Here is a 27283-nt window from a genome sequence, read left to right on the forward strand (position 1 = left end):
ATTTTTTAAGTGTATCACACAACCCTCTGGCTAAGGCTAACTGAAAACGAATTAAAATCATTAAGATGATGATTTGAACAAGAACAGGAAAAAATGTCTAGATGAAATTATGAGGAAAAATTAGATACCACTTGACTGAATCGTGCCCTTAGACACACTGCTTCTCATTTTCAAAAAAGTGAGCATTTCTTTCCCTCTCAAAGGGGTTTTTGACCTTTTAAGGCACGGATATCCACAACCCTCCTCAGACTAACTTGTTCATCTCCTGACCGAAGACTCCCAAAGCATATTTCACTTCCTTTATGGGCAGAAATAAAACTCCCTAAACTCTAAATATAATTTATTACCAAGTTTAATATCTTTTTACTTGATCATCAGAACATTATTTTAGTCTTCTGATAAAAAGGCAGGAAGACAAATACGAAACAAGTTGTACGACATCTGATAAATAAAATTACATGTATCTTTTTCCCTCCGTAAAAATACCAGTCCCTCGTCTGGACTATTGGCCCTGGGAAAACAAAACAATCAAACAAAAAAATCTTCAAGCCTGTGGTTATCACAGAAAAGAACACAGATTTGAACCTCTTCTATCTGCCAAGAAGACTGAACAACATATACCAACAATCGCTTTCACAAAATCCAAGCAGGGACAGTAATGAATGAAATTTGGAATAGAAAGACAATTTCCTGTGGTGTGATTGAGAAAAAGAATGTATAGCTTGTACTGCAAGCCAAGATGACTGATAAACGACATGTGTTAGCGCCAACTTGAGAAACAGTATTAAGCACTCATGAAATAGTCCAGAAAATTTTTAGCAGCATGTGCCAACACCACTGGACAAGAGCCAGTTTAAAAAGGAATTTGGACGAGCCTCCGTTATCTGGGATGATGAACTCAATCTAGCACGACAATCCAAGTGCTGGGACTCAGGCAAACCGAACATTCATCTTGAAGCGCGAGTCCTACCTTTGCCAGAGGAAACAAAAGTGCTGACGGAAAAGGCACTTCAGTTCACCCTCAGATATGATGTCCACAACACATGGCGACATTGATAAATCTATAGTGAAGACCACTGACCACAGCATTTGTACCAGTGAATAGGGCCGACTGGTGCATATCATACATTAGTGCATTTATTAGACCACTAGTGATGATGGATACATTCAGGTTTTGTTTATGTAGTCACTTCTGAAGATTCACACTGTTTATCTCCTAATTCCCTTATCCAAAAATAAGGAACATTTCTTGAGAAGGACAACCATTAAAGAGATTTTACACAAATGCTGAAGTACATTCTGAGTCCTTTGAAGAACTAAGTGAAATTGATGTGAAACATCAGGACATTCATCTGCTATGCTTTTAAGTGTTCTGGATATATTTATACTAAATTATGAGGCTACTGCAGTAGTCCCGTGATGCTACAGCCAGTGATTTTATGAAGTGGTCTTTTTGTTTTGGCTACTTTTAGGTGACAATAGTCACAAGAGGCTAAGTCTTTAAAAGCCAAAGAAAATGCTGAGCTGGGCTGCAGGCAATCATGCCCCAAGAGATGGAGATCAGTACACGGGGGGCAACTCTAAACATGCCTAGATAAATTTTAGGCTAGCGAATCATTTAAAACCAATGGTCAGATTTTACATATTTGGGTGGGTGGGTGAAGTGGTAAAGGAATGACTGCAGTAAACTGACTAAGTTCAACAGAATGCAATGGTTGTTGCTATGGAATTATGCAGCGCACAAAGTACATTACAAGTACAATAAACAATAGTAACACAACAAGCACAATATCATTGACGCCTTCTGTTTCGGGGTACCTCTCCTCTCCTTTTTCTCTCATCTCTTTTTCACTCTCCATTTCTTTTCAGAATAGGTTTTGATTAATATCTCTTTCAATGAAAATACCTAAGGCCACCTTTGTTTTATCTCTACTATTCCCTCTTCCTTTGAGTCATCCTGTCTGCATGTTTCTAGTACTACTTTATATTCATTTTCACGCCATCATTCTGTTTTCTCTCTGCCTTCCCTGATGACACTATTTTCTATTTCTACTTTCTTACCTTTATGTTCCACACTCAACAAAAGAAAACGTTTGATTTGCAAAACATCACTCACAAAAATCACTGGGAAGATCTGAGTCTTGCAATTAACAAACAGATTAAGACGAAGTAACATTCTAACAATAGTACTGTCAAGAAAGGCTGAATAAACACATAAGTTAATGTCAAAGAGAAACAAAGCAAAATAAAAGACCAACCAGATGGCATCCCTTGACCAGAGGGGGGCTTTATTGGTGCGTTCACCTGATCCCAGTTAAGATCATCATCATCTGACTGAGTATAGCCACAGGAACTAAGAGGCTCATCGAAAGTACAGCATCCTGTAAAATAAAAACAAAGATAAAAATTACACAAGGCATGCAGATAACAGATTCTGAGTCTCTAATCCTAACAATTGCAACATAATTTAATGTAGGCTGTGTAATTTTTCAATGTCTTTTAATACAAATGATTATATATTTATTAATTATCAGGTTTTGAGCAGGCACAAAACCTTCTCGTCATGAAAACAAAATCCCAAGGGTAAAAGAGCAGATTTAGAACTTCAGAAAAGTTTTCTCCCTATGACGCAATCATCAGGTAGCAAAAACAAACCAGCAAAATAAAAAGCAATAAAACTCACAACATCAAAAGATCGAATAATTAGTATTCTTCAGGAAAAACAAACTATTCCATGCCTGAGAACCCACACTTTAGAGGAAAAATGGAAGTGTGGGAACATCGGTTCCCACCCCTGTAACTTGGTTGCCAAGTAAGGGAAGGTGTAGATGCTCCCAGGTGAGCTGCGCTGCAAACAGGTACCAGCCTGGGTGTTTGTGGGATCAGCGCCTCTGGTACAACACAGCACACCTATCTCATAATGCCAATCTATGCAGAGCCTCAAACTCCCTGAAAGAAAACAGCATTATTTCCTCTTTTTCCCCACTCTTTTAAGTCATTTAGAAAAGAAGAACATGTCATAAAAGCACACACTAAGCTGGGGCAGGGAAAAATCTAATGTCACGAATTTTGAAGACCGAAATCTAACATTATCCACAAGAAAATGTAAAAGCTTTGCTTTTCCCCTTTGGTGCAGAGGAAACTTTTCCAGCTTTTTTACATCATTCTCTTCTAACAGGAGACTAACACAGGGTTACAAAATTCTTTTTTTCTTTGATGTTTCACTGCAGCGAAGAATGACAACTTTCCTATTCGGGAAAACAAATATAACCCTAGTCACGAATATTTCAGTCCATATTAAAGTAAATTCTGCAGCTGTTCAAACAAAACTAAACTTTAGGGCTATTCATCATCTTTGCTATCTGTCCATAGGCAGAGCAGGCTTAGCCTTGCCAAGCTGTATTAAAATAGGAAACAGACAAAATCTAGCTTTAAAAAAAGACTTGAGACACATAAATTTTCCTAGAACATTATAAATGGCATTACAGAATACCTTATCAAAAAGTAGGATAATAGAAGACAAAATTTCGTTATACCTAACTGAAGTCCCGCCTTCCTAATAGCTAGTCCCAGTTTATATTTGAAATTCATGACAAGCACTTTGTAAGCATATAAATCTTCAAAAGAAATTAACTCTATAACCAATCACCAAATAATTTCGTTTTTTGTTCTCTTACAGTGCCATTGGTCTTTAAAGACACACCATGTTTACCCTGCCCTTGGATACAGACTATCCTATACTGTTCTCTTTCTTCTAAAATATCTTTGTATAGGAAGTATTCATTAGCTCTAGGTATACCAGGGAAACTGGCACCTCTGGACATTGAGTCTTTCTGTACTATTTTAAGTGCACAAGATTCAATTAGATAACCCAGTGGGAACAGAAAACCCATTAAAAAACTTTCAACTCAGAACTCTAATACTTCACCTCAATGATAACAACACATATAAATGATCTCTCCCCTGAAGTTAAACAAATTCAGAAATACGAGAGATTTGTATATAGTACATCAAATAACACCTGCAACATTTCCAGCAGAAAGGCTTAGAAAATTGGGCATCCATTTACACATTTGTTCTAGTACTTGAATAAATATTACTGCACACTTCATAAAATATGCCACAAGCTAAGTTTCAGACACAAAAGCAAAACATCAACTTTCACAGACCTATCTGTGCTTTTTTATAAAAAATTAACAAAACAAAACAAAACACCATAAGCCACAGGTGAAGCAAAAGGCAGTTTCCTTGCAAAGGTACTGCAAATGATACTAAGGCATAAATTTAAATATCAAGCTATGCAGTGTGCAACGTAGTCAAGCTTGGCAAAAAATTTACATCTGTATAAAACCTGGCATGAATAATGGATTACGTTTCAAACACAGGACTAATGAATGTACAGAATAGCTCCCATACCTCATGATATCATACATATCTCTAGCAATAGGGAGACATAGGAAAGTTTAGGTTTTCTTGCTCAAACCCAGAAGCACAGCCAAGCGCTGCAAAATGTCCAGTACTGGAAAAAAAGGGAAGAGTTTGTGATTCCAGATGGTTAGGTAAAAGGCTTCTCCTCACTACTTAGGAAGATGTCAAAAATGTGGATAAATAGACTGACAGTTCTACCTGTCTAGACCATTTGTCTGTCAACACAGAACCATTTCTCACTGTTTTTTTTGTTTTGTTTGTTTTTTTTATTTCTCTTGCGAGCCTATAGCTAAATCACTCTGTCAGGATTTCTTTTTTTCTTTTATCTTTGCCATTTACATCCTACAAACCTTTGTGAATTTATTATAACTTCCTCAATATGGGTATCTCATCTTCACACCTGCTACAGGAAGAGTTTAAAGGGAACTTCTGAACTCCTTCCATTGCTAAGTCACTTCCACCCACAACTAATAACCAAACTGCAGCAAATATCACTACAAGTACTCAAACTGTACAGCCACCAACCCAGAGAATTGACCAGCGTACACAAGATCTTTAACAGCACAGATGCCAAGCCACGTTCCTTTCTGCAGCCAGCCACTAACGATAAGATGAATACTAATGAAGGCTTTGCACAGCCAAGACTTTCTGGAAAGTCTTTTGTAGATTAAAATAGCATTACATGGCATATATAGGTGTTGGAAGTATAGACAAGTTTATAGATTGAACTAAGAGTAACACAGAACATCTTACTGGAACAAAAAAAAAATATTAAAAACCGCTTAGCTACAATTACTGTTAATCAAGAGTCACTGAGAGTCCTAATGGCTTATGTTTGGCTCCCCAAAGTTCCAACCCTCACATCTAACTGTATTACAAATAAGATGAAGTTATTTAGAAATGGGTCATGACATTTGACAGAACCCTATATTTGCATCTACTCAAGCTCTCCTGCCTTCTTCTGCAGCGCTTTGCCTATTTTCTAGTCACGATGCTCTTATCATACAAGGTTTCCACTTCATAAAAGGTTATCCACATATGATATCAACAAGGGCTAGTAAAATGTGAAAAATTATCAGTGGTCTTTAATGTCTCTCATTGTTGCACTGTTTTGAAACACGAGCCACTGCCAAAATAGGCACTCATTTATAATAACTAACACACTTGAGAAATTCCGCCCATTTTTGCTATTAGAATTTATAATAACAATCAAAATACATATCGTCTGCTATATAGTTTAATCAAGCAAAGTAATTTCCCTGCCTGTTATACTGGCATTACAGTTCGGATAGCCAAACTGTATTTTAAAGGATGAATTCTGTGCTGACTGAAATATTTATAAGTAAAACAGGAGATACATATCCCATTAAGATTCTTTGCCTTATACTATATTTTATAGATATTTCTGGATTCCTAAGAGGAATTGAATTGACAAACGCACAAGATGCAACACAGTCTATTACAGCCTACGGTTCTTTCAAGTGCAATTATCCATTTAACCATCATGAATCCCGTTCAATATAACTATGCCATTGTCCAAATATAGTCCTTTTTTGCACATTTCTATTTTTATTCAGTTAAATTACTTTATATCTTGAAAAATTTATGATCTTAAACAAGGAATATAAGATGAAAGCAACTAATTATAGTAATTGGGATAAAGAATACACTGTATTTTTCCTAATGTGAATGAAGTTTTATTCAAAGTATTCTGTGTGTTACAGACTATAACTATGACATCTGTTATGAAGTATTCTTCAAGAATACCTTATCAAAAGTCGGATAACAGAACAAAAAATTGGTTAAGTGACAAAAACTAACATAGAAAAAAGTTCAAGTTATGCTGGACATTCCTTTATTTTCGTTGGTCTTACATACTGAAAAAATCCCCGATCAATATGTATACTTTCTATCAAAAATTTGCTGCCAAATGTTCAAGTGCTAAAACTTGTGGTGCTTACGAGTATGAGTGCTAGCACTGGCAGGGAACAAATGTGCATACTAGAACTGATAAAAGGGCCTTGCTCTGGGACAAAATACATTTATTTCTTTACAGCAGAACCCTGTGGTTTCTGGTCTGCCAAAGTAACATGAATTCTGTTGCAGAATAGGTGAACCCAGAAGATGAGTTTACGCAATGCCACATTTTATTAGTATTCTTCTTTATTTCATTTTAAAAGTATTCTGAACTCTGTTGTCTCTGTATTTTCAGTTTCATACTGGAAAAGTGTTTGTGTTGATTAATGCGAAGTGCAATGTAGCTACTCTTTGAAACAGAAATAAAGGTTTTGACATCTGATATGAAAGGTGAGTGTCCAGATCATGTGTGCTATCAGAGGGATTTGATAATACAGCGAAAGATTAATCTCCTATTAGGCAATGGATCTTTTCTGTCTATTAAAAAAAAAAAAAAAAATGGAGCCTCTGCCCAAACCAAGAATATACCATTCCTCAGCCAGCTGCATTCCCTCCTGTCCTTATGACCATCCCTACATCCAACAGCAATGGACCAAGAGCATCACCTGGCCAACATACTGAGGCAAATTAAAAATTGAAATAACTGAAAACTGTGACAAACTGTAATTGTTAAGCTTGACTGGACTGTGAATGAGCCAGCCCTCATCCCCAAGGGTTACTGCTCAGGACAAGGCAGCATTGCCGTGCTGCCTTGTGCTTCCTTTTACATTTTTGAAGTTTTAGATTTTGGGGCAATCATCCCATCTAGACACTCTCATGACAATTAGAAAATGACCTGAGAAACACGGCATCAGGAAAACAAGACCCTGAGCCCCTAAACTGACAAACTGTCAAATCAGAGAAAAAACAACTACTCCATTGGGGGCCAGTAAGAAGTCATAAAGTGGAAAATAAAAAGCCATTCTCAATTATAAAGTGGTTAAAGAGAATGCTAAAGTGGGAATCGATGGACAATTTTTAACGGAAAAAAATTCAAATTCTGTCTCTAAAACTGTATGACAGGTCTGGGCTGCTGTATACCTTTAATAAAAGACAGGGTGATGACAAAAACTGTCTAACACAAAACTGTCCACCTCTCTGAAATTAGTAAATAGTTGAGCCAATAAAGCTTCAAGTAAACTAACTACAGCTAAACAAATGGACACTTTAAAGAATGTATTGGAAACTGGACATAATGGCCTGCCTGGATTCTGCTTTGTGTGCAGATTCTCATGAGGAAAGAAAAGAAAAAAAAAAAAAAAAGGCTCTACCTGCCATTTTCAAAGGTGTCACAGCATTACACATTAAAAGGACTTTCCAGCCACACCAGCTCAGAGATAGCTAGCAAAAGAAACTCTTCTTTCCCTGTGTGCCTCCAAAGTGCAGGCAGAGCTGCCACATATCTGCAGTGACAGAAACGCACCAAAAATTCTTACCCAGGCTTTACAAGTGAACTTTCGACAGTGGGTAGTCTGTTTTAAAATGGAACATTTATTTTCTCTCAAAATATACCAAGTTTTTTATTTTGTTCAGAGCTATAAAATAATACTTTAATCTAGATTACTGGTCAGGGAGTCTGAAAAACCACGTGCTGCATAAAGTTGATCTAATTTAAAACAGTTTCTACATTTTGTCAAGTCTGCATATGCGCGGGGGTGAGCGAGAAGAGCAAGAGGAAAAACAGATTTTACAATTAAAGAACTTCTCCGATTGCGGCTGTGCTCAGGAAGGGTTGTGAAAAAGGTGGAGGACGGAAGAATTATCTGGAAAAATCTTATGAGCCAGAGCAAAAATGACGAGGGAAAAGGATGTATTTTGCAACTAACAAAGGCCAGATATTAATTCTGGCTGTAAGGGACAACAGATGGAAAATGATACAAAATTGTGCAAAAATATGTGGAAAAGGTGGTATGAGAATGCTAGAGAGTTCCGAATTCATAGACCCATTTCCAGCAGTATTACAGGTGATGGCAGTATACAGAAAAAAAATCATTTTGGATAGACATTTAAAGCTGTTATTCATGAGACTTCAAAAGCTCACCGCATGTTCATAAAACATTCTCTCTGTTCTCCCGCCACTTACCTGACAGAAGCTGAATCAAGACAAATGTCTCCAAAAATGTTTCCGTTTTGGTGACATGGGACACTGTAGCAAAGTTGCATTTTATGGAAGACACATCTGTCAGTTCTAACTTCCTCTGGAAACCTGCCCACATTTAGGTAAATAAAATGTTTTCTAAAAAATTACACGTGCCTAATAGATACTGAGAATAAGTCAAAATTTGGGTTCCTGGACTGTAGTGAAAAGCCCTGAAAAACAGGACAGTTCCTTCTCAAAATGTGCATTTAAACTCCTTTTAGAGACCAAGACATAGGAATAGACACCACTCACCAAGGATAAAAGACAAGATGTTGAATAAGGGCTCCTAAAATAAATATCACATGTAAGCAAATAATATCCATACATTTGTGTCATTTTTATATCCGTGATTATTTATATGAGGCCCACGGGAAAACGGGTGCACATTAATATTCTATGAGCAAACATTTCTGGCATTTTTTATGGCAGGGTGTTTGATTTTGCAATATTAGTGATAGCTTTTCTTACTGTATAGCACAGAATAAGTGCACATGTATGCTTACACACATGAATTATATCCCTGGCTGCAGTTGCAATTAATTAGAATATGACTAAATTTTAGGGTGGGGGGTGGTTTGTGTGGGTTTTTTTGTTTTGAGGTTTTTTAAGTTTTCATTTCTTTCTGTATACACACCATTAAGTTTTTAATTATTAATTTAATGCTGAAATTGAGTTCCACATCAGGGAATTCACTTTATAAATGTAATAAATACTGTTATGTTAACTTTTTTGAAAGGAAGCCTTATAAGAAAAAAAATCTCCATATGATAAGTATTTTGGAATGACTTTTCAAGAACAACTGGATGTCCAATTTGTAACGTGTATTTAACCTACAGCTGCAAAAGGGAGAGGAGTGATGTACATGTGTTTTGGAGCTGACTCGACCTGCCGAAATTCTGGTCAAAAGCACTACAAAAATAAATGAATAAATAAAAAGCAGGTTTCCCATATGTTTTGTATCTTGTTTATCATAAATACATGACAAAACCTTGCTTCAAAATGCAGAAGTCTCTTGTATAAACCGCCTGATATGTTTCCACATAAAGCCCTGACCTACAAATAACTAGCAAAAGGAACCTTTCTTCTCACATACTTAAAATAGAATTAAAAATTCAAAAGATATTCTGGCAATGGAATAAGCCTCCCGAGAAAAACAAAAATGCAACTGAACACCTCTTTCATATAGTGTATATCATAGGATTCACTTAATTTATTTTTATAGCTACCACCCAGGAGTGCACAAAACCCCTTTATTAAATGCGTAAAAGCATTCAATCATCTTGGTTGGGAAAGAAAGCAGATGCTGCAGAACAGAGATGTGGGAGAGGCTTTTTCCTCCCCCCATTTACTTGAAACGGAGACTAGTAAGGACATACTGGGACGTCTGGAAACAGATGTACACACTGCAGTAATATATACAGAAGGTAACATTGGGTATACTTTCTTTTCACAAGTTAACATGCAGTACCTCTTAAAGGACTTGAAATGACACCTCTGTTCTGAAAAACTACAGTAAAACACATGAGAACATTTTCTGCACTCTTTCCTGAGGAAGAAAAGAAAGAGGGTAATTTTCAGACTACCTACTGGACCAGTTGTGACTTTGAAGCAGTAGCCTGCAGCACTTCACCCTTCTGTCAGCCGAGGGACAAAATACATACCACAGGTATCTCTTTTCCACTCAGCATCTATTTGTGACTTCTTATGTTGGTAACAGAAGCTGCCCTTTTTTATTTAATTATTATGTAGAATGCCTCTATCCTTTTCTCACTTGGATTTTATTGCAATTTTACCTCCACTTCTCCTTTCGGGTCACTGAGGACTGCTATCACCAAAACACACCCAAGCATGTGCAGCTGGAATTAAAAAGAAAATATCTAAACGTAGTAAGAAATTACTCATTTGATTTCTTTTTTTTTCCTGGTTTCGTTTGCTCCTATAGACCTACCAAGGCCTAGAGGCAAAGCCCTAAATTGTGTCCTTAGGTAAAGTGCTGCCCTGACGAAGGGTAAGCTCAAGAATCGCTCACCATTACTCTCTCAATATGGCATTTACAAGAGATGTGAGCAGTTGTGCTGATCTGTTGAAGACAGGCAAATTTCAACAAAAGGAAAGACGACAGCTGTCTGCTTTCAGTAGCTTCACATTCCAGTTTTTAAATTGATTATCCTAAAAACTGCTTACTCCTTTCCATTTCACCTCACCTGAGTACCCCCCAGCATCTTTGAATATCATTAAAATGTAACACAGTAGATCTGCCCCAGAAAGATTTGTTCAGGGGAAGGGAGAGGAGAGCAGGGAAAGGCATTTGAGAAACAATACAAACTGTGCAAGTGGGAAACAATACAAAACTGCAGCGGTGATATTCAAGGAAGAAATTTATACATTGGAAAAATCTGAGATGAAATAAAATGCAGTTCAGAAGGAAGAAAAAAAACCAGGGTGGGGATAATTCAGTCTTCCCCCCCACCCCCAGCTAGGAGAAAGGGATTGAAATGCAAGCCTCTCGGCCAAAATCTATCGTAATAAAGGGTCTACTCACCCCGACACTTTATTTAAAACACAGTGTAACCTAAGAAATATACAATCATCAAGACTGTAATTATGAGACCACATCAGACCATTTCTCTAACATCTGTTCAGGAAACACTGCATTAGATTTTCAGTTTGTCATGAGGACAAACCTTTTCATGCTACATCCATCCCAGGGCTCTGGGGAAATACAGCCTGATGAACAGTCAAACCACCTTTCCCACAGCCAGCACTGCCAGCCGTTCAACTCACAAAGCCATTCAGTTTCTGAGCCCAGCGTACTTGGATTTTCATTAAGGTACTTCTTAAGAATTTTGAAAAACAGCACTTTTTCCTTAAAATTACTATAAGCCAGTATCTTCATTCTTAGTTTAGAAATTGTGCTATTCAGTTATCCCCCCAAAAGTTTTTCCTCACATTGTAATGGATGTGCATGAATGAATGGATGTGAACAAAGACAAGAACACGCAACACAGTAAGCAGACACTGTGCTTTTGTCTACGGTTGTGCCAAGAGTCATACAAGTTTTCACAAAACAAATCAGCTTTCAGCTGCATTTCATGCTATGCGACTATGAGAAAAAGACCATGTTGCTTCAACGCATTTATCACATTTTTACAATTTACAACACAATTTACAATTCAGAGTGAGTTAAAGAACACTTGCTCTGACTAAAGAAACCAAAGTCTTATGTCATAGGTCAAAGTTGCTTTGTTCATTCCTTGGCTTAAATGGACGGACATTGACAAAAAACCTTCACGCGGTCATAAAAATAATCTAAACCTATGATATTTTAAATTACCGTATAACTACATAACTGTACCTGTTAACAGCATAGATTATATCAGAATAAGAAGCAAATAAGAAGCTAAATCCTGATTTTAAAGCTCAGTATCATCATGTTTTTCAAGGGTCAATAAATGTAACAGTGCAAAATAGCTCAAAGTCTTGGAAAAGTTAAGTGTCAGCTCTAAGATGATGGGCCCACAGCAAACTTTGAGACACTACAGCTGGATTGCCAGTACAGCATAGAACATCCTCAAAGCGAGCCCCAAGACTCACTTCTTCCCCAGCTTCCACAACTTTTACAGACGGTTAATACTGCCTCTGAAGTTATCAGCTAGCAGGACTGAAGACAACCTGTTTTATCAAATCCAATTTTGATAGCTGAGGGATTAACTATCATTTCATCCACCTATTGGGACATTCTGATCTGAGTAAGTTTTTTGGTTTTTCTTTTTTTTTTTCTGTTGTCAAAAAACTACTATAATATCCTATTTATCTATATATTAAGGGATTTCACTGAGAAACCTGACAGCATTCTTCTCATCTGCCAGTCGAGCTTTTATAACGTATCTTCACCTTTAAACTCTTCAAGCTAAAAAACACAAGTGTACTTGAAGCTCAATCATTCTCCTTGGTGCTGCTCATTTTTAATGAGCCTCTTGTCTTTACATGTCCCAAAAGACAGACTCCACAAAGCAATCTCAGGTGATGTGAAACCAATGCTTGATGCTTTTCCAAAACCCTGTCTTTTTGAGCCTGAAATCTTCCTGCTAAACCCGTATGGGACTGATGGGCCATTTCAGTCAAACCCAATTTCACTTATTTATTACAAGCCCCTACTTAGAAACTCTACTGTGGATTGCTTGTACACACAATCCGTTTCCAGCTTTGAACTTTAAAAAGGATTTAAGCAGTCAATCTCAATATCATTGTAAATCCAATGTGCATTACTTGCCTATTGATTGTGAGAAAATAAAAGTTTGAAGCTTGATTTCAGGGCTAATCTTTCCATTTGCTTGATGAGTTCTGCAGTTGTTACAGAACACTTAGTGCATCCTGTTTGATAACAACGTATTAAGCTTACATGAGAAATCCAGACTATTTACAACACACTTCTAGCTTTAAGTAAAGAACAAAGGCAGCATTAGCTTTCCTGGTCCCAGAGGCTTTTCAGCTATACCACAATTTAAAAAAAAAACACCCAAAAAACAAACAAAAAACCCAACAAACCACTAACCGTTTCTGTATAAAGGATTCCACAACCTTAAAATATTTTCATAAAACTAATATGTTAAGATGGATTTTATATTTCTTCTGCCCAATATATCAACCTTCAATAGATTCTGTCCAAATCTAGACTTTTATATTCTACTTCATCAATGATAGAGCAAATGAAAAAATAGACCAGACACATTGGTATTCATTCCATTTACTATTAGACTATCTTACAAATGGCATTTTTCCCTATAAGTTTTAAGTGAAATAGTTTATCATCTAATTAAACGAGATGTTTATGATCTGAATTTTAATGTGTGTACTGAGACATTTGAGAACAAATGCCATAAAAGAATTTTATACATAGAAAGAATTCAAATAGATGTCGAAGCCCGTGCAACCCTTCCCCTGCCTACTAATCTAAGAATTCCCCAACCCTTTCTTTTTTTTTTTTTTCTTTTTTTTCTTTTTTAAATCTCCAGGTTTTTCTGCCGCATTTAATCTGGGGGCTTTCCTTCAGATGAGAAAGGCTGTTACTCATTTTGTTTTGCTTTTTAAAGTTACTGTCCATGCGTTTTCCCGTGCAGTGACTATGACCTGTTACAGATGCATCCCAAACCATTTAGTTCTATGATACAGCTTCAGCTACTCGATCAATAATTCAGGAAAATATTCGTCTCGATTTCGTTACTGCTGTCAGTACAACTCTGTGCCTGGATGAAAAGAGAGCAGGACCTCCATCTGGAGGTTTTACCTGTGCTGCTCAATGAATTAACCTGTAGGAGGTGCCACAGTGATGAAGCAGTCAAAAACCTCCAGAAGGCAACTTCATCACACGGGTAATTAGTTCACTACATCAATAACGCCTCCAGTCGTTAGCAGCACCAAGTCTGAATCCCAGGTCTGCTTGTTAAATTCACTCAGCACAACAGGCTTTCACTGTGCTACAGGTATAAATAACTTTCTATTTTTAAATATAGTCAGCTACTATTTTTTTTTTCCTCATTTTTAGTCATTATCTCTTGCGATAAATTATACTTTCTTTCATTCATCATGTCTGTAACTTCCTCCCAGAAGGAGAAGAAATAATTAATTTTAGAAGCCTCTGACATTTTCACAAGGTCTGATCGACTATAAGAGAGACCCACATTTGACAGTATTAAAACCACCGCTGCTGCAGCACTGACGTGCCCAAGCTTACGTGACCCAAGAAGCCAACTCTCGAATCTCCCACACAGGGCACTATCACTGCACTACCCAGATAAAGCAATTACTTTCAATTCTTGCCTATAAGAGGATTAAGTCAGTAGTAAACTCACCTAAATGTTGTACCATAACAAAAAGACAAATCGAGGCCACACAGAGCTTCACACTTGCTAGCCGTGTAGAAGCCATTTCCGGTCTATGTGTGAGCGATGGCAGTATCGAAGTACTGGCAAACCTAAAGACTGTCAGGTTGATTCAAATTATTTTTTGCTTTCTACTAATTCCAGCCCCATGCCTGATGAAAGGGATGTTTTGCCCAGGTCATAACACTGGGATAAGTGTATGTCCCCCAAAGTCTGATCCTTTGTGAAAAGGGTCTGATATTCCCGGGACACCAGTACATTACTAAACTGGGAAGGTCTAACCCTCTCTGTTGCCAAAATTCACTTCAGGACAGGATAATCTAATAAAAGCTATATGTTGTATGCTTTAAACAGTATAGATTTAGGACTGATTTAAGACAAGCTAGACTAGCTCAGAGTTTTTGGCTTAATGACTTGAAATTATCCATTTTTTATTACAGTATTTTAGTAATACCACATAACCTATAATATACAGCGTATACAGATACATTTTTACATGTATTTTGAAGCCTCTTTCATAATTTACCTTTAATTATTTACAGAGAAAACAATAAACAGTTGAGCTTTGGGGGCAATTTTCTTTTTATTTAAATGCATCTTACTTAAATGTTTAAAAGTCTTAATAAAAGTCATGTTTGGCCTTTATATTTTGAGGTAGCCGATAGGTCTGAAGACTTCAGTGGTTGCCAAGAATTGTGTGTCAAGTGTCAATACAGTCCAAATACGGGAGTATTTCAAGTGGATGCGAGACATTCATACATTAATCTGTCATCGCCCAGTCTAACCCAACATACAGTACAGACCTCAGCATTTAAAGTAATTAATTCCTGCCTGACCCAGAGCATATCTTTTATAGTGACATATGCAATCACAGATTTGAAACATTTTAAATCATAGAGATGTCAGAGTTACTGAGCTAACTGCATTCTCTTCTTCAATAATCTATTTGAGCACCATTTCAGGTCTTACCTCTCAACTCTTGTTCATTGGTGGAATTTGGTATTTCTCCTACTGTCACGTCAAACCATAGACTGCTGTCCCCCATCCCACTCTCAGCCAGCCTGACCTACTCACAACTCGCAGTTCTTCTCCGCCTTCTGGAGCCAAGGGTGACAGCCCACAACTAAACAGCTTGGAAAAGCAAAATATTATTTGTTCAAGTTAAAAACATACTAAAAAAAGGGTTTAACACAGTGTGTTTTGCGTGGGTTTACCCCCCCTAATATTTAACATCTCTAAAATCTGTAGGTATGGTCATTTTTTAGTGGGTTTTGTTTTTGTTGTTTGTTTTTTTTAAATTCCTTCACAAAAAGCCTCTTTCTTTCCCTTCCCCTCCCTATTAGTGCTGTACAGATCCTAATGATTAGTTGAATCTTTCTCACTTCCGCAAACAGTCCTTCAGCAAACCAAAGTCTGAAGATGATACTAATAATGCAAGCACAAGCAAACAATAAGAAAATGGCAGAGGTGACGTTCCTCCTTAGTAGGAGCTCTTTGTCAGCCACATTATGAGGTAACAGAAGTGACAACCTAATCAGATCTCACAAGAAGTCGGCCAAAAAAATTTGAAATTAAGTTGAAATAAACTCAACTTAGAGACAGACCTTCCAATTGCTGCATCATGAAGTATTAAACTAAGATTTTTAAGTAATGAAGCATATTCAATCACATAGCTGTCCCTAAAAATGAATTCTTAATAGGAATATTTTAACTAGGAGAACAGAAAACAGTTTTTACCATTACTAAAATAAAATTTAAAAATATTGTTTATTTTATCTTTATATCATAATTTTTAATTTTTTGTGCAGGTGTTAACTGTACTAATTATATTTGTATGGTAGCACGTGTATATAAATTATAAATAACTATACACATATTGGGGGTACGTGGTCAACAATTTTTTACTGATCGAGGTGCACGGTCAAAAGAATTGGGAGATCACTGACCTAGAGCAGGATGCTCAGGACCACCTGCAGATGGCTTTTTACTATCCCCAGGGATGGAGATCATCCGGTCCAACCCTGCTGCTCAAGCAGGGCCACCCAGAGCCAGTTGCCCAGGACAACTTCCACATGGTTTCTGACTATGTCCAAGGTTGGAGGCATCACAACTTCTCTGGGCAACCTTTCCTAGCGCTCAGTCATCCTCACAGGGAAAAACTGTTTCCTGATGTTCAAGGGAACCTCTTGTATTTCAGGTTGTGCTCATCAACTGTAGTCCTGTCACTAGGCATCACTGAAAAGAGCCTGGCTCTGTCCTCTTTGGACCATCCTTTCAGGTGTTTATAGACATTGGTAAGATCTCTCTGAGCTTTCTCTTCTCCAGGCCGAGCAGTCCCAGCTCGGCCTCACTGGTGCTGAGGAGAGGGAAAGGATCCCCTCTGTCAACCTGCTGGCGACAGTCCTCCTAATGCAGCCCAGAATACAATTGGCCTTCTTTGCTGCAAGGGCACATTGCTGGTTCATGGTCAACCTGGTGTCCACCAGGACCCTCAGAGCCTTTTCTGCAAAGCTGTTCTCCAGCTGAGCAGCCCCCAGCCTGTGCTGGTGCCTGGGGTTGTTCCTCCCCAGGTGCAGCACTTTGCAGTTCCCCTTGTTGAACCACCCTCTGCTGTATTGGTCACCCCTCCCAGCTTTGTGTCATCTGTAAACTTGCTGAGGGTGCACTCTACTCCACCATCTAGATCATTAACGAAGATGTTGAATAGTACTGGACCCGGTACAGACCCCTCAGGTACACACTGGCCTCCAACTGGACTTTGTGCCACTGATCACCACCCTCTGGGCCTGGCTGTTCAGACAGTTTTCTACCCACCCCACCATCTGCTCATCCAGACCATAGTTTGTCAACTTCTCTGTGAGGAATTTATGGGAGACAGTGTCAAAAGCCTTACTGTAGTCAAGGTAGACGATATCCCATGCTCTCCCCTTACCTACACAAAGCCAGCCATTTCGTCGTAGCAGGTTATTAAGCTAGTCACTTCCCCTTGGGGAATTTGTGCTGACTGCTCCTGATGATCTTCTTGTCCTCCATATGCCTGGAAATTGTTTCCAGAATTAGTTGATACAACACCTTCCCAGGGGCTGAGGTGAGGCTGACCTGCCTGTAGTTTCCTGATCCACTTTCTTGCACTTTTTGAAGATAGGAGTGGCATTTCTTTCCTCCAGTTCTCAGGCACCTCTCACAATTGCCATGATCTTTCAAAGTTTATGAAAAATGGCCTTGCGGTGACATCAGCCAGCTCCCCCTCAGAACTCACGGGTGCCTCCCATCAAGACCACAGGTACCAAAGGAACATCCACTTCAACACTTAAGTTTTTCCAAAATATGAATTTGCCTAATTCTCAGCTTAACTTTGTTTAGTCATTCAGGCTTGTTTTACTAGTGGCCGGCAACTCTGTGGGTCCCTCAATTATTAAACAGCATTTCTATATAGCAAGGGTTGCAAACCTAGATCAAATATTGTGAAGTCTGATTTATTGAATAGATTGTAGTGGCAGATTTAAGGAATTTGAAAGGTGTGCTTCCAAACACTTAATGGTTCAACATAGTAGTTGTTCTGCGCTCCCTTGAGTTTGTTATCCTTCCCGAGTTGTGATGCTGCATGGGCTAGATCAAGTATTCCGATGACATTATAATAATGCCAAGTATTCCTCCTGTTTCTGATACTTATCAGACATCAAAAAGCTTGCTTTCCAAGTCTTTTTCAATCCCCATTTCCTTGATAGTATTTCTTTAGGCTGGAGGCATGTCTTCTTTTCTGTGTCAAAATATACAGTGCTTTCTTGCGCTCCAGCTTTCAAGATTGCTCAGTTCTCCTCTGATCACTGCTTACCATGGCGCTAGTCCTGTTGTCATCTGCATGCTTTTATCGGTAATGACTCTGTATTTCTTCCTCATCACTAATAAAAAGGTTAAACGCTGTCAGATCTAAAATTAATCCTCAGAGGACCTCCACATACTCCACACTGATTACTGACTATAATTATGTTATTGAGACCTATTAGCCATTTTTTTTAAAACACACTTGATGTATGCTGATGATTCTATATCGTTCCAATTGCTAAATCAACATGTCACACAGCACCAAATCAAACATTTTACAAATATTAAACGTCACATATCTTTGAAAAGTCCAACGTACTCTCTCAAAACGTCACGTTGTCTTGAGAAAAGATCTATTTCCCATAACCGTGTTGACTGAAATTAATTAATGAAGAATTAAAGGTACGTAACAAAGTTGACTCCCAGGCAGCCATTCTATTATTCTGCCCCAGATTAATGTCTGTTTGACAGACTTATGATTACTCGGTCATCCCAAAGCAAGAAAAACTTACAACATAAAAACAACAATGAAGATATTTTTAGATAGAACCCACCAGTCAAAAAAGTTTCATGAAAATAACATACATAGCCATACACTTGGTGCAATGATGTAAGACAATCACCTATAACAGAAAACATCCTTAGTCAGTGAAGTCACGGACCTTTCAAGTAACTCCACCAAGCTGGACTGAGACTTTTAGGAACTTCCCACGCGCACGCACACACCTTTCACACACTTTGTTTTATTCACAAGAGGAAAAAAAAAATTGCAATATAACTCACCTGTGTCATGGAATGATTAGCAGTCTTCTGGGAAACACGGTATTTTATTTAGAAAGGCATTGATTTGCAAACAATGGGGCTACAGAAACAGAGCTCAACAAAAGTAAATAAAGGACTAAACAAACATTCATGGACACAGGAAATTCTGTGCATGAGAACTTTCTAGAGAAAAATTTAAATGAGCTTTTGTTCTCTAAAATTGAGACTAGTAGTTGCAAGATGAATGGCCAGTTTCACTGCGTTTAATGGTTTCTATTCCTTAAAGGTTGTTTTATAGATTTAAAATCTAAACCATAGTTGACAAAACGCACCTCTCTTTCTCCACAGTTGTGAGAATACTACAAAATCATGGATCTCCTTTATGCAGAAAATTGCCTCATTTACAAGTGTCCTGCATTTTATACACACATTACATATAGTCATGTTTTCCCATATTCTTAGGTAGTTTTTATTGTCTCTCTTTTCTCCTCCTAACCTCAGGTAAGCCTGAGAGCAACGAAGAATTAAACAAAAGCAACTACAATGACATGCAATTTGTATTTCTTATTTTTTTTATTGTTGGTTAGCATATTTACCTTCCAATTTTTTAGGAAGGTATTTCAGTCTAGCTTCAAATTCATGCATACTGGAAACCTATTTAAGGTTAGTGCAATACTAATACTAAAGTAATTTTCCTCCTATGCTGATTTTCAGCAGTAGATATGTTCTTCAGTCCCAGAGGGACTCATCCATTCCCATCCTTCCCACCTTTCACAGAATCATAAGATGGTTTGGGTTGGAAGGATCTTGTTCCAATCCCCCTGCCACGGGCAGGGACACACTTCACACTAGACCAGGCTGCTCAAAGCCCCATCCAGCCTGGCCTTGAACACTTCCAGGGATGGGGCATCCACAGCTTCCCTGGGCAACCTGTTCCAGTGCCTCACCACCCTCATAGTGAAAAATTTCTTCCTAATATCTAATCTAAATCTCCCCTCTTTCAGTTTAAAACCGTTACCCCTCATCCTATCACTACGCTCCCTCCCCATCTTTCCTGTGGGCACCCTTTAGCAAAGGCTGCTATAAGGTGTCCCTGGAGCCTTCTCTTCTCCAGGCTGAACAACCCCAACTCTCTCAGCCTGTCCTCATAGGAGAGGAGCTCCTGCTGTTCAATCATCTTTGTGGCCCTTCTCTGGACCTTCTTGAGCAGGCCCATGTCTATCTTATGCTGGGGACTCCAGAGCTGGACACAGTATTCCAGGTGGGGTTCTCACAAGAGCCGAGCAAGGGGGAACAACCACCTCCCTCGACCTGCTGGCCACGCTTCTTTTGATGCAGTCCAGGATGCGATTGGCTTTTTGGGCTGTGAGCGCACATTGCCGGCTAACATCCAGCTTTTCATCCACCAGTACCCCCAAGGCCTTCTCCACGGGGCTGGCTCTCAATCCACTCATTGCCCAGCCTGTACTTGTGTTTGGAATTGCCCCAATCCACATGCATGATCTTGCACTTGGCCTTGTTGAACTTCATGAGGTTTGCATGGGCCCACCTCTCTAACCTGTCAAGGTCCCTCTGGATTGCATCCCTTCCCTCTAGAGTATCAGCCATACCACTTTTTTGGTTGATTTTTGTTTTGTTTTCCCAAGATAAGCATATTAAAACAGATGAAACAGCCTACTTACAGTCCATCCTTTTAACCAATCATACTTCCAAGCCAGGTAGATACAGGACATGAGGGAATGTTGCACACTCACTCAGCTGCCCTCTGATCACATTCTTCCTCACTAAGGAAAGGCACTAGAGTCTCCTTATATGCTTGCTTGTTGCTGACGCTATGGTTTATATATGGCAATGCCCCAACTCTATCATTCTCTTTGCAGGAAACTAATCCCTGTGATACAATATCCTCAGCACTACGCGTAGCCATTTGACATTCACCAAACCTGACAAGAATGAAATCTTGAGGTTTTTATGCTACAGCAAACAATAGTCCCTGTGAAGGTCCACCCTAAACAGACAAACAAAAAATGATGCAACAAAGATGGCTTCACTACTTTAAACACGGGAACACCACTATCACACTGTACATGCGAAAAGAGTCAAGATAACATCTCAAATTAACACTGCTGCAGCAGTTCTCACAGATGGTAAATCAACAACAGCTTCTGTACTGTAAATCCTTTACTAAAAACTGTAAATCCTTGCCTTTAAGGCCCATCTCTCTGTAATCATCTTTGTTCATCTTTCAGTACATTGCCAAAAGCCCTTAATTAGTCTGCCTTTCACTGCCCCTCATCCTAATCAGTTGACTAATTACTTGCACATAATCTCAGTGTCAGGTTAGAAGATGTTTTTTGAATGAAGATAAGCATGTGGAAGAAGTCCCTGGCCTAGGGGGCATGGAGGATAGCCTGTAGACAGCTACAAAACGACCTCAAGTAGCAGGTAGCCTCACTTAAGAGAGGAAAAGGGGGAGGAAAGATGCATCCACAGCCAAAAGCAAACTTAGAGATATAATAATCCACAAAAGCAGACAGGCTTTTAGTGAGGAAGGCAAGTCAAGGGAAAGGCTGCAGTATGAAGAACACTCATTCTAGCATGACAGCAGGGAATGCAACTTTGGATTTCAAATGGGCTGTACAAAGGAACTACCAGCAGATGCTGCAGTAACTGATGCAGGAGGAGAGAAAAGCATACAAAATGGTTTTCTGCAAAGGCAAGCAAAGAACACATCTGATCTTAGGAATACATGAAAATATTTGGAGATGATATGCATCTATGAGAGAAAAGAAAGCACCAGAGATGTACCTCCAGAAAAGTAACAAGATTAATGAATCAAGGAGCATGGGCAACAGCAGGAAGAACAACTTTGGAGAGAACAACACTGAAGAGGAGTTAACTGCCACCCGCAACTCAGACAGCATTGATATGACTTCCTCCACATAATAATGGTGTGTTAAAGAGTAATGGTGGGTTAAAGATGAAAAGGACTGGATTAGGAATGAAATCCTTTTCAGACTCTTCTGTAAAGAACAGACTTCATGACAGAAAATAGAAGGAACAATTAGATGCAAAAAAGTTAATAACAATTTAAAAAAAAATGCTTTAAAACTCTTAAGGTTATATCATATTATTGCACTTAATGAGATAAGAAATACAATACAAGAGCTTAAAAAATGTTCTGATGACTTAATAAAAATTCCACCATGCATAACATCTTAAGAATTTCTCTGGATATTTTGAAAACAGTACAGAACTTGTGAAGAATGTAGAAGAGCGTTTCACAGACATGTATTTATGATGTTGCTAATTCAGTAGTTACGTACCAACAGAGTAAGTATTGCAAAGACCCTAAACTGACACCAAAACAAATTTGTGGGGATGACTTTTTAATAGTAAACTCAAATTAACATAGTTTTGTTTCATCTTATGTGGCTTACGTTAGTACATCAAGGAACATGAGAAATTCAATACCCACAAGATATTGAACTTGTGCCCCTCCCTTTATTTTTTTTTCTTTTCCTTAACTAAAATGCCTTGCATAAATACTTCTAATTTGTGCCTAAAGTGCAAGAAGAACCGCAGTACTACATTCAAAATTATGAACTCATTTAAAAATATCGCAGCAACAGTTCAGAAACAACATCTGTGCTCAGCACAGCCTCCCAGCAAAATCCCAGAGGGGAGGTGGGGCGGGGAAGGTACTTTGCCCAACAGTTTCCTCGGTCTATCATTTCTAGGGGCAGGTCCTAAGCTTCTTCAAGCCAAGCAGAGTAACACTGATGAATCACGCCCATGCCATCATACTGAGCAGCGGCCAAAGATGTGGCCCTACCGTACAGCCAGCATCTCCAGGTTGATGGCCTGGGTCCGATAGCAGCCACATTCCAAGAGTTTAAAGGAGAAAGTTTGACAGTCCTTAAATCTGTCATATTTCACACCCTGTTAAGATGAGCAGAGGCTGAAGATTTAACTCTGCAGTTGGCAACAGTGCTGCAACACGTCAATCCATGAACTGCAGACCTGGGCTGTATCCAACAGCCGGTGCAGCCCGCCCTGTGGAGTCACTACCAGCATCCTCTCAATAATTTCTACCGATCTTTGATAGTGTTCTTCACAGTCAGTGACATCGTCAAGAAGCAACTAGTCGTTCTAAATCATTACGTGCCAAGGCCTGGAATTCAGTGTTAGTACGCCACAATTTCTTTTCTGTGACAGGCTCCACGACAGTATCAGAACTCAGAAAATATTTGTTAGTTTTTTCCTAACACATGATTTGTATTCAATTAAATGGCTAATTGTCACATATGTGGAAAAGAACAAAGGGACTACTTGGTTAACTGCATTTTCCTCTTTATTTAGCTCGGTTTTTATTAATGGGGAGAAAGTTGAGTTTGGCTAAACTATCATACAAACAACATACAACAGTTTATTCATCTCAACAAGGCAAGAAAGAAACCGAGGCACCTGCCAAACCTAAGGGTTAAAGAGTCTCAGGACTGCAATGGGATTTACCTCCCCTTGAATTTGGACACAACTGCCCAAGTTAGAAAATCAGTTCCCTTAAGGCCCTGGCCCCCCACCATCTAATCCAGGGAATAAGCAGGTTCCTCTAAAGGACAATACAGATTTACAGTAGTATTGCTTCCAATTTAGGTTTGTATGCTGCTATTTATGTGCTAGACATATAATGCTTTATCTATGCAAGTTTGGTTTTCAAACAGCTTTGAAAAATCTCTAGTTTAAATTAAATGTTTTGTAACAAATGTCAAAACTGTAAATCACTGAACAGTAGCAGTAAGCTGATAGAGAAGATGCAACTTGCTCAATAGAATTCTCCAAATCTGTTAAGCCAAAAGTTGTTTAATACAATTTAACTCACCCTGGAGTGCAGTTAAATAATTGTGATGGATGGCAGCTTGTCTTAGTCTTTTCCATTTGTTAAATTATGATAGATGAATTATGCACATTACTGAATTTCAATGCATTCTTTCTGTTCACCACCCCTGCTTCATAAAAAACATCCAGTCAATAAATAGTCTAAATCCATCTCCATCAGAACCGTATGACATTCTACAATTATGATAAAGAAGCTGAAGGCCAAAAATGTTTCAGAATAAGTCCCTTGACATTAAAAGCAACAATAAATGTACGTGTGTAATGTAACTACTAACACGCTTGCTACTATCTCTATTTTAAATAAAGGAACCGAACCAGTCTCTGGTAAAAGTGTTTGTTATTAGTGCTTTCTGAGAACTTTGGGGGAGGGAAGACTATAATGAATCAAACCCCCAAAAAGACATAGGTGCTTTTTTTTTGAGCAATTAGCTAACTTAGTATTGAAGTCACATATTGAAAATTATGTAAAACAATTCTTTTATAAAATAAGATAAACATATTGCTAAATATAATATACTTTCTAAGAAAACTTCACTTGAGCCGCCATTTAGTAATTATCTGCTCTTTGACAACACCTGCACAGAGACTCCTAGGATGTGCAGTTTGTCATTTTAATGTATTCCACAAAATCCCAGAGCACTAAGCTTCAAAAAAGAAAATCCATACTATCTACTTTTTCAAAGGGTTTTTATCTTACAATAATTGTTGCATGTGACTGCATCTGACTTCTAACCATTTCAGTATCCGTGTTCAATCAGTGTGGCATTTCAGGAGAGCGTCTGTTTACTTTGAATCCTTCAACTAGATTGTTCTTTGTTTAATCATAGACGTACAGCATCTTAAGTTTCTCAATTTGGATGAAATTATAAAGTGAAAATGGCCGATACAGAAGTTTTCTTTAGAAAAAGACAGTGTATGTCTCCATATGTATCTCTCTATGTATTCGTAAACTACCACAACTCAATGTCTTGACAGATGTACTGGAAGATTAACAGAACCTGCTTCTGATTTCAGATGAGCTGGTGTGTGCCAGGAGAAAGTCCGTGAAACCTACAGAGGTACATCATATACCAAGGAAAGACAAGTGTACAAAAAAAAAAAAAATCTAGTCAGGCTTTAAATGTATTCCTCAAGACTTATGAAAACCGAAACAAAACCAAGAAAACAAAAGGATTTGATTGACAAAGTGCCACATGCTTCAAAGATTACAGGGTATTTACTTTAACTGTTGGTGAGGTATAATTTAACATAGCTGAAGAACAGCATTATGTATATGATTCACACTACCAGCCTGAGCTACCTTCCACAGTAGGTTTTCATCAAACGTAGACGGAAGGAGGACTCAAGCTAAAATGACTAGTTTAAAGAATAAGGGGAGGGGGGAAGAAAAAGCTGGATATTAACTTCGGTAGCAAGTTCCTCCATCTTTGATGAACAGACTTATGAAAAGTTTATGAAAGTATAGACATGAGGCAGTAGCTCTGTCAAATCTCAGCAATCCGGTCTGACTGACGGGCATACAGCTTCACAAATACATCCTGACAGTTACACGCACTGCAACACAAGGAATCTTATTTTAAGGAAAGTTTGCAAAAACCAAAATGTGACATTTACAAGATTTCTGAGCATAAAACCTCAGGGACAAATTCAATCTCTATTACCTTCACTTCATCCTAGTTTTCCTTAAATATATTGTCCCAGATTGTTCTGATGTCTCCTCCCCCGATACAGACCTAATACCTAGGAACTACACTGACACTGTGAATCTGCCAGGGCCTTTCAAAAACCATTTTTATCTTAAATATGAAGTGTTTTCCTGATGGTGAAATGGCATTACATCTTGCAGAATTCTTCATTCATCCCCAGTGATACCACCTACTGTGGAAGGTTAGATCTGAATCATCTTCCTTAAAGGAAGCTTGACAGTTCATTTTAGAAGTTCCTTTTTGTCTCCAATTTCTAAACAGAAAGTAGTGTACATTCAGAAATTTCAAGCAGCTGTGTACCTCTGCAAGTGCCACTGAACTAAAATAACATTCCTCAGAATTAGTCTGTCATAGTTTAAAGCATCAAAATTGGTAAGCAATTCTCAAGTGACATTGTAATTACAGAGTGCAGCCGCAGTGATGCTACACTTCAGGCTGAAGGAGCTATTCCTATCTAAAACCCCACTTTCAGTTTCTTGCAACTTTCTCAGCACCTTCCCTTTTAAGGCATACCTGACACAGGGCACACTTTTTTGACAAGGGCCTCCTTCACAATTCCAATTTTTATTCACTAAACAAGCTCTTGCTCCTTAGAGAGGTTAATATTCAAACAGCAGACAGAAGAAATTGCTATATATAAACCCTACAGAAAAACAATTGAGTAAAACCATACATTCTTGTCCCACTGGGTACTACTTGGTTGGCAAAAGCTATGCATGTAGTTGAAAGCAGGTTATGCTAGCAGTGTGGACACTATGAACTGGTAAAAAAACCTCTATTAGGCGTAGTATAATTTGAAGAAAATTTTAACATGAAAATCAGTTGTTATTTGTTGTCCCTATTTAGCTGTCCCCCAACCCCAGACCACCTAAATTCAATGAGCTACAGAATTTCAAATCTGTGTTCCCTAGAGCTAAGGCTACAATGAGCCCCAACTGGCGGTATGAAACGCTTGCTTTTGATTCCTTGCAGCAGTCTTGATTATTTTTGAAAGCTCAGCTGAACAATCAGGTATGAGCTGAGCCCTGCCACTCTTTCTCCACAAGTCTAACTTGTGCCAGTTGCTATCAGCCCTACTGAGATCCAGAAGCGACGTATTTTTTAACTACAGACTCCCGAGATGCTATTTGTAACAGAGACCATGCCTGGCATACAGCCCAGGGAAAGACCATTGCACAACATTGCAGTGGACAGCTTTCAAAAAGCAGCAGAAAAGGCTTGCCATGTCCCTGTTTTTAACCCAACAGATTAATCTCGGTTTACTGGCCAACATAAACGTGGAATTCTCTTGAGGGAAGACACCCTCCAATGCCCTTGTTAAGATGTACTACTGTGCAGAAAAGGATGCAAGACTCACCAGTCTAAAGACGAGGATACAGAAGGATGGCTGATGACACTACAACCTCAAGATAAAAGAACTTATCCTGAAGGTGAAAAACTTTAAGCTATTATACAATAAGAGAAAAGAAAAACCCCGTAACCAGAAAAAGACGAAGCAGACAATTGCATTAAGACCAAGTTCTGGACTGTCAGGAAGATGCATAAGCCAGAAGACCTGCTGAAAGCTTTTGGGGATTCAGTTTTTCCTGCTGGTTAGATGGAAGCAGGCTTGTCAAGGTGAGATAGTGAAGCTGCCTGCCTACTCTGCCAACCACCCTGGAATGACTGGCTTTCTCCTTGTCTCA

General features: G+C 38.5%; 1 protein-coding gene across 11 annotated transcripts in view; it reads right to left on the minus strand.

Annotated features, from left to right (window-relative positions):
• PTPRM (protein tyrosine phosphatase receptor type M) overlaps nt 1–27283 on the minus strand; it is a 481345-nt gene that overhangs the window by 367314 nt on the left and 86748 nt on the right. For all 11 annotated transcript variants that reach the window (XM_063326582.1, XM_063326581.1, XM_063326579.1 and 8 more), the window contains exon 2: nt 2259–2381. In XM_063326582.1, the coding sequence (XP_063182652.1) occupies nt 2259–2381 (123 nt within the window). The remainder of the gene's footprint in view (nt 1–2258; nt 2382–27283) is intronic.

Source organism: Chroicocephalus ridibundus, chromosome 2 (genome assembly GCF_963924245.1).
Source record: "Chroicocephalus ridibundus chromosome 2, bChrRid1.1, whole genome shotgun sequence".
Classification (NCBI taxonomy): domain Eukaryota; kingdom Metazoa; phylum Chordata; class Aves; order Charadriiformes; family Laridae; genus Chroicocephalus; species Chroicocephalus ridibundus.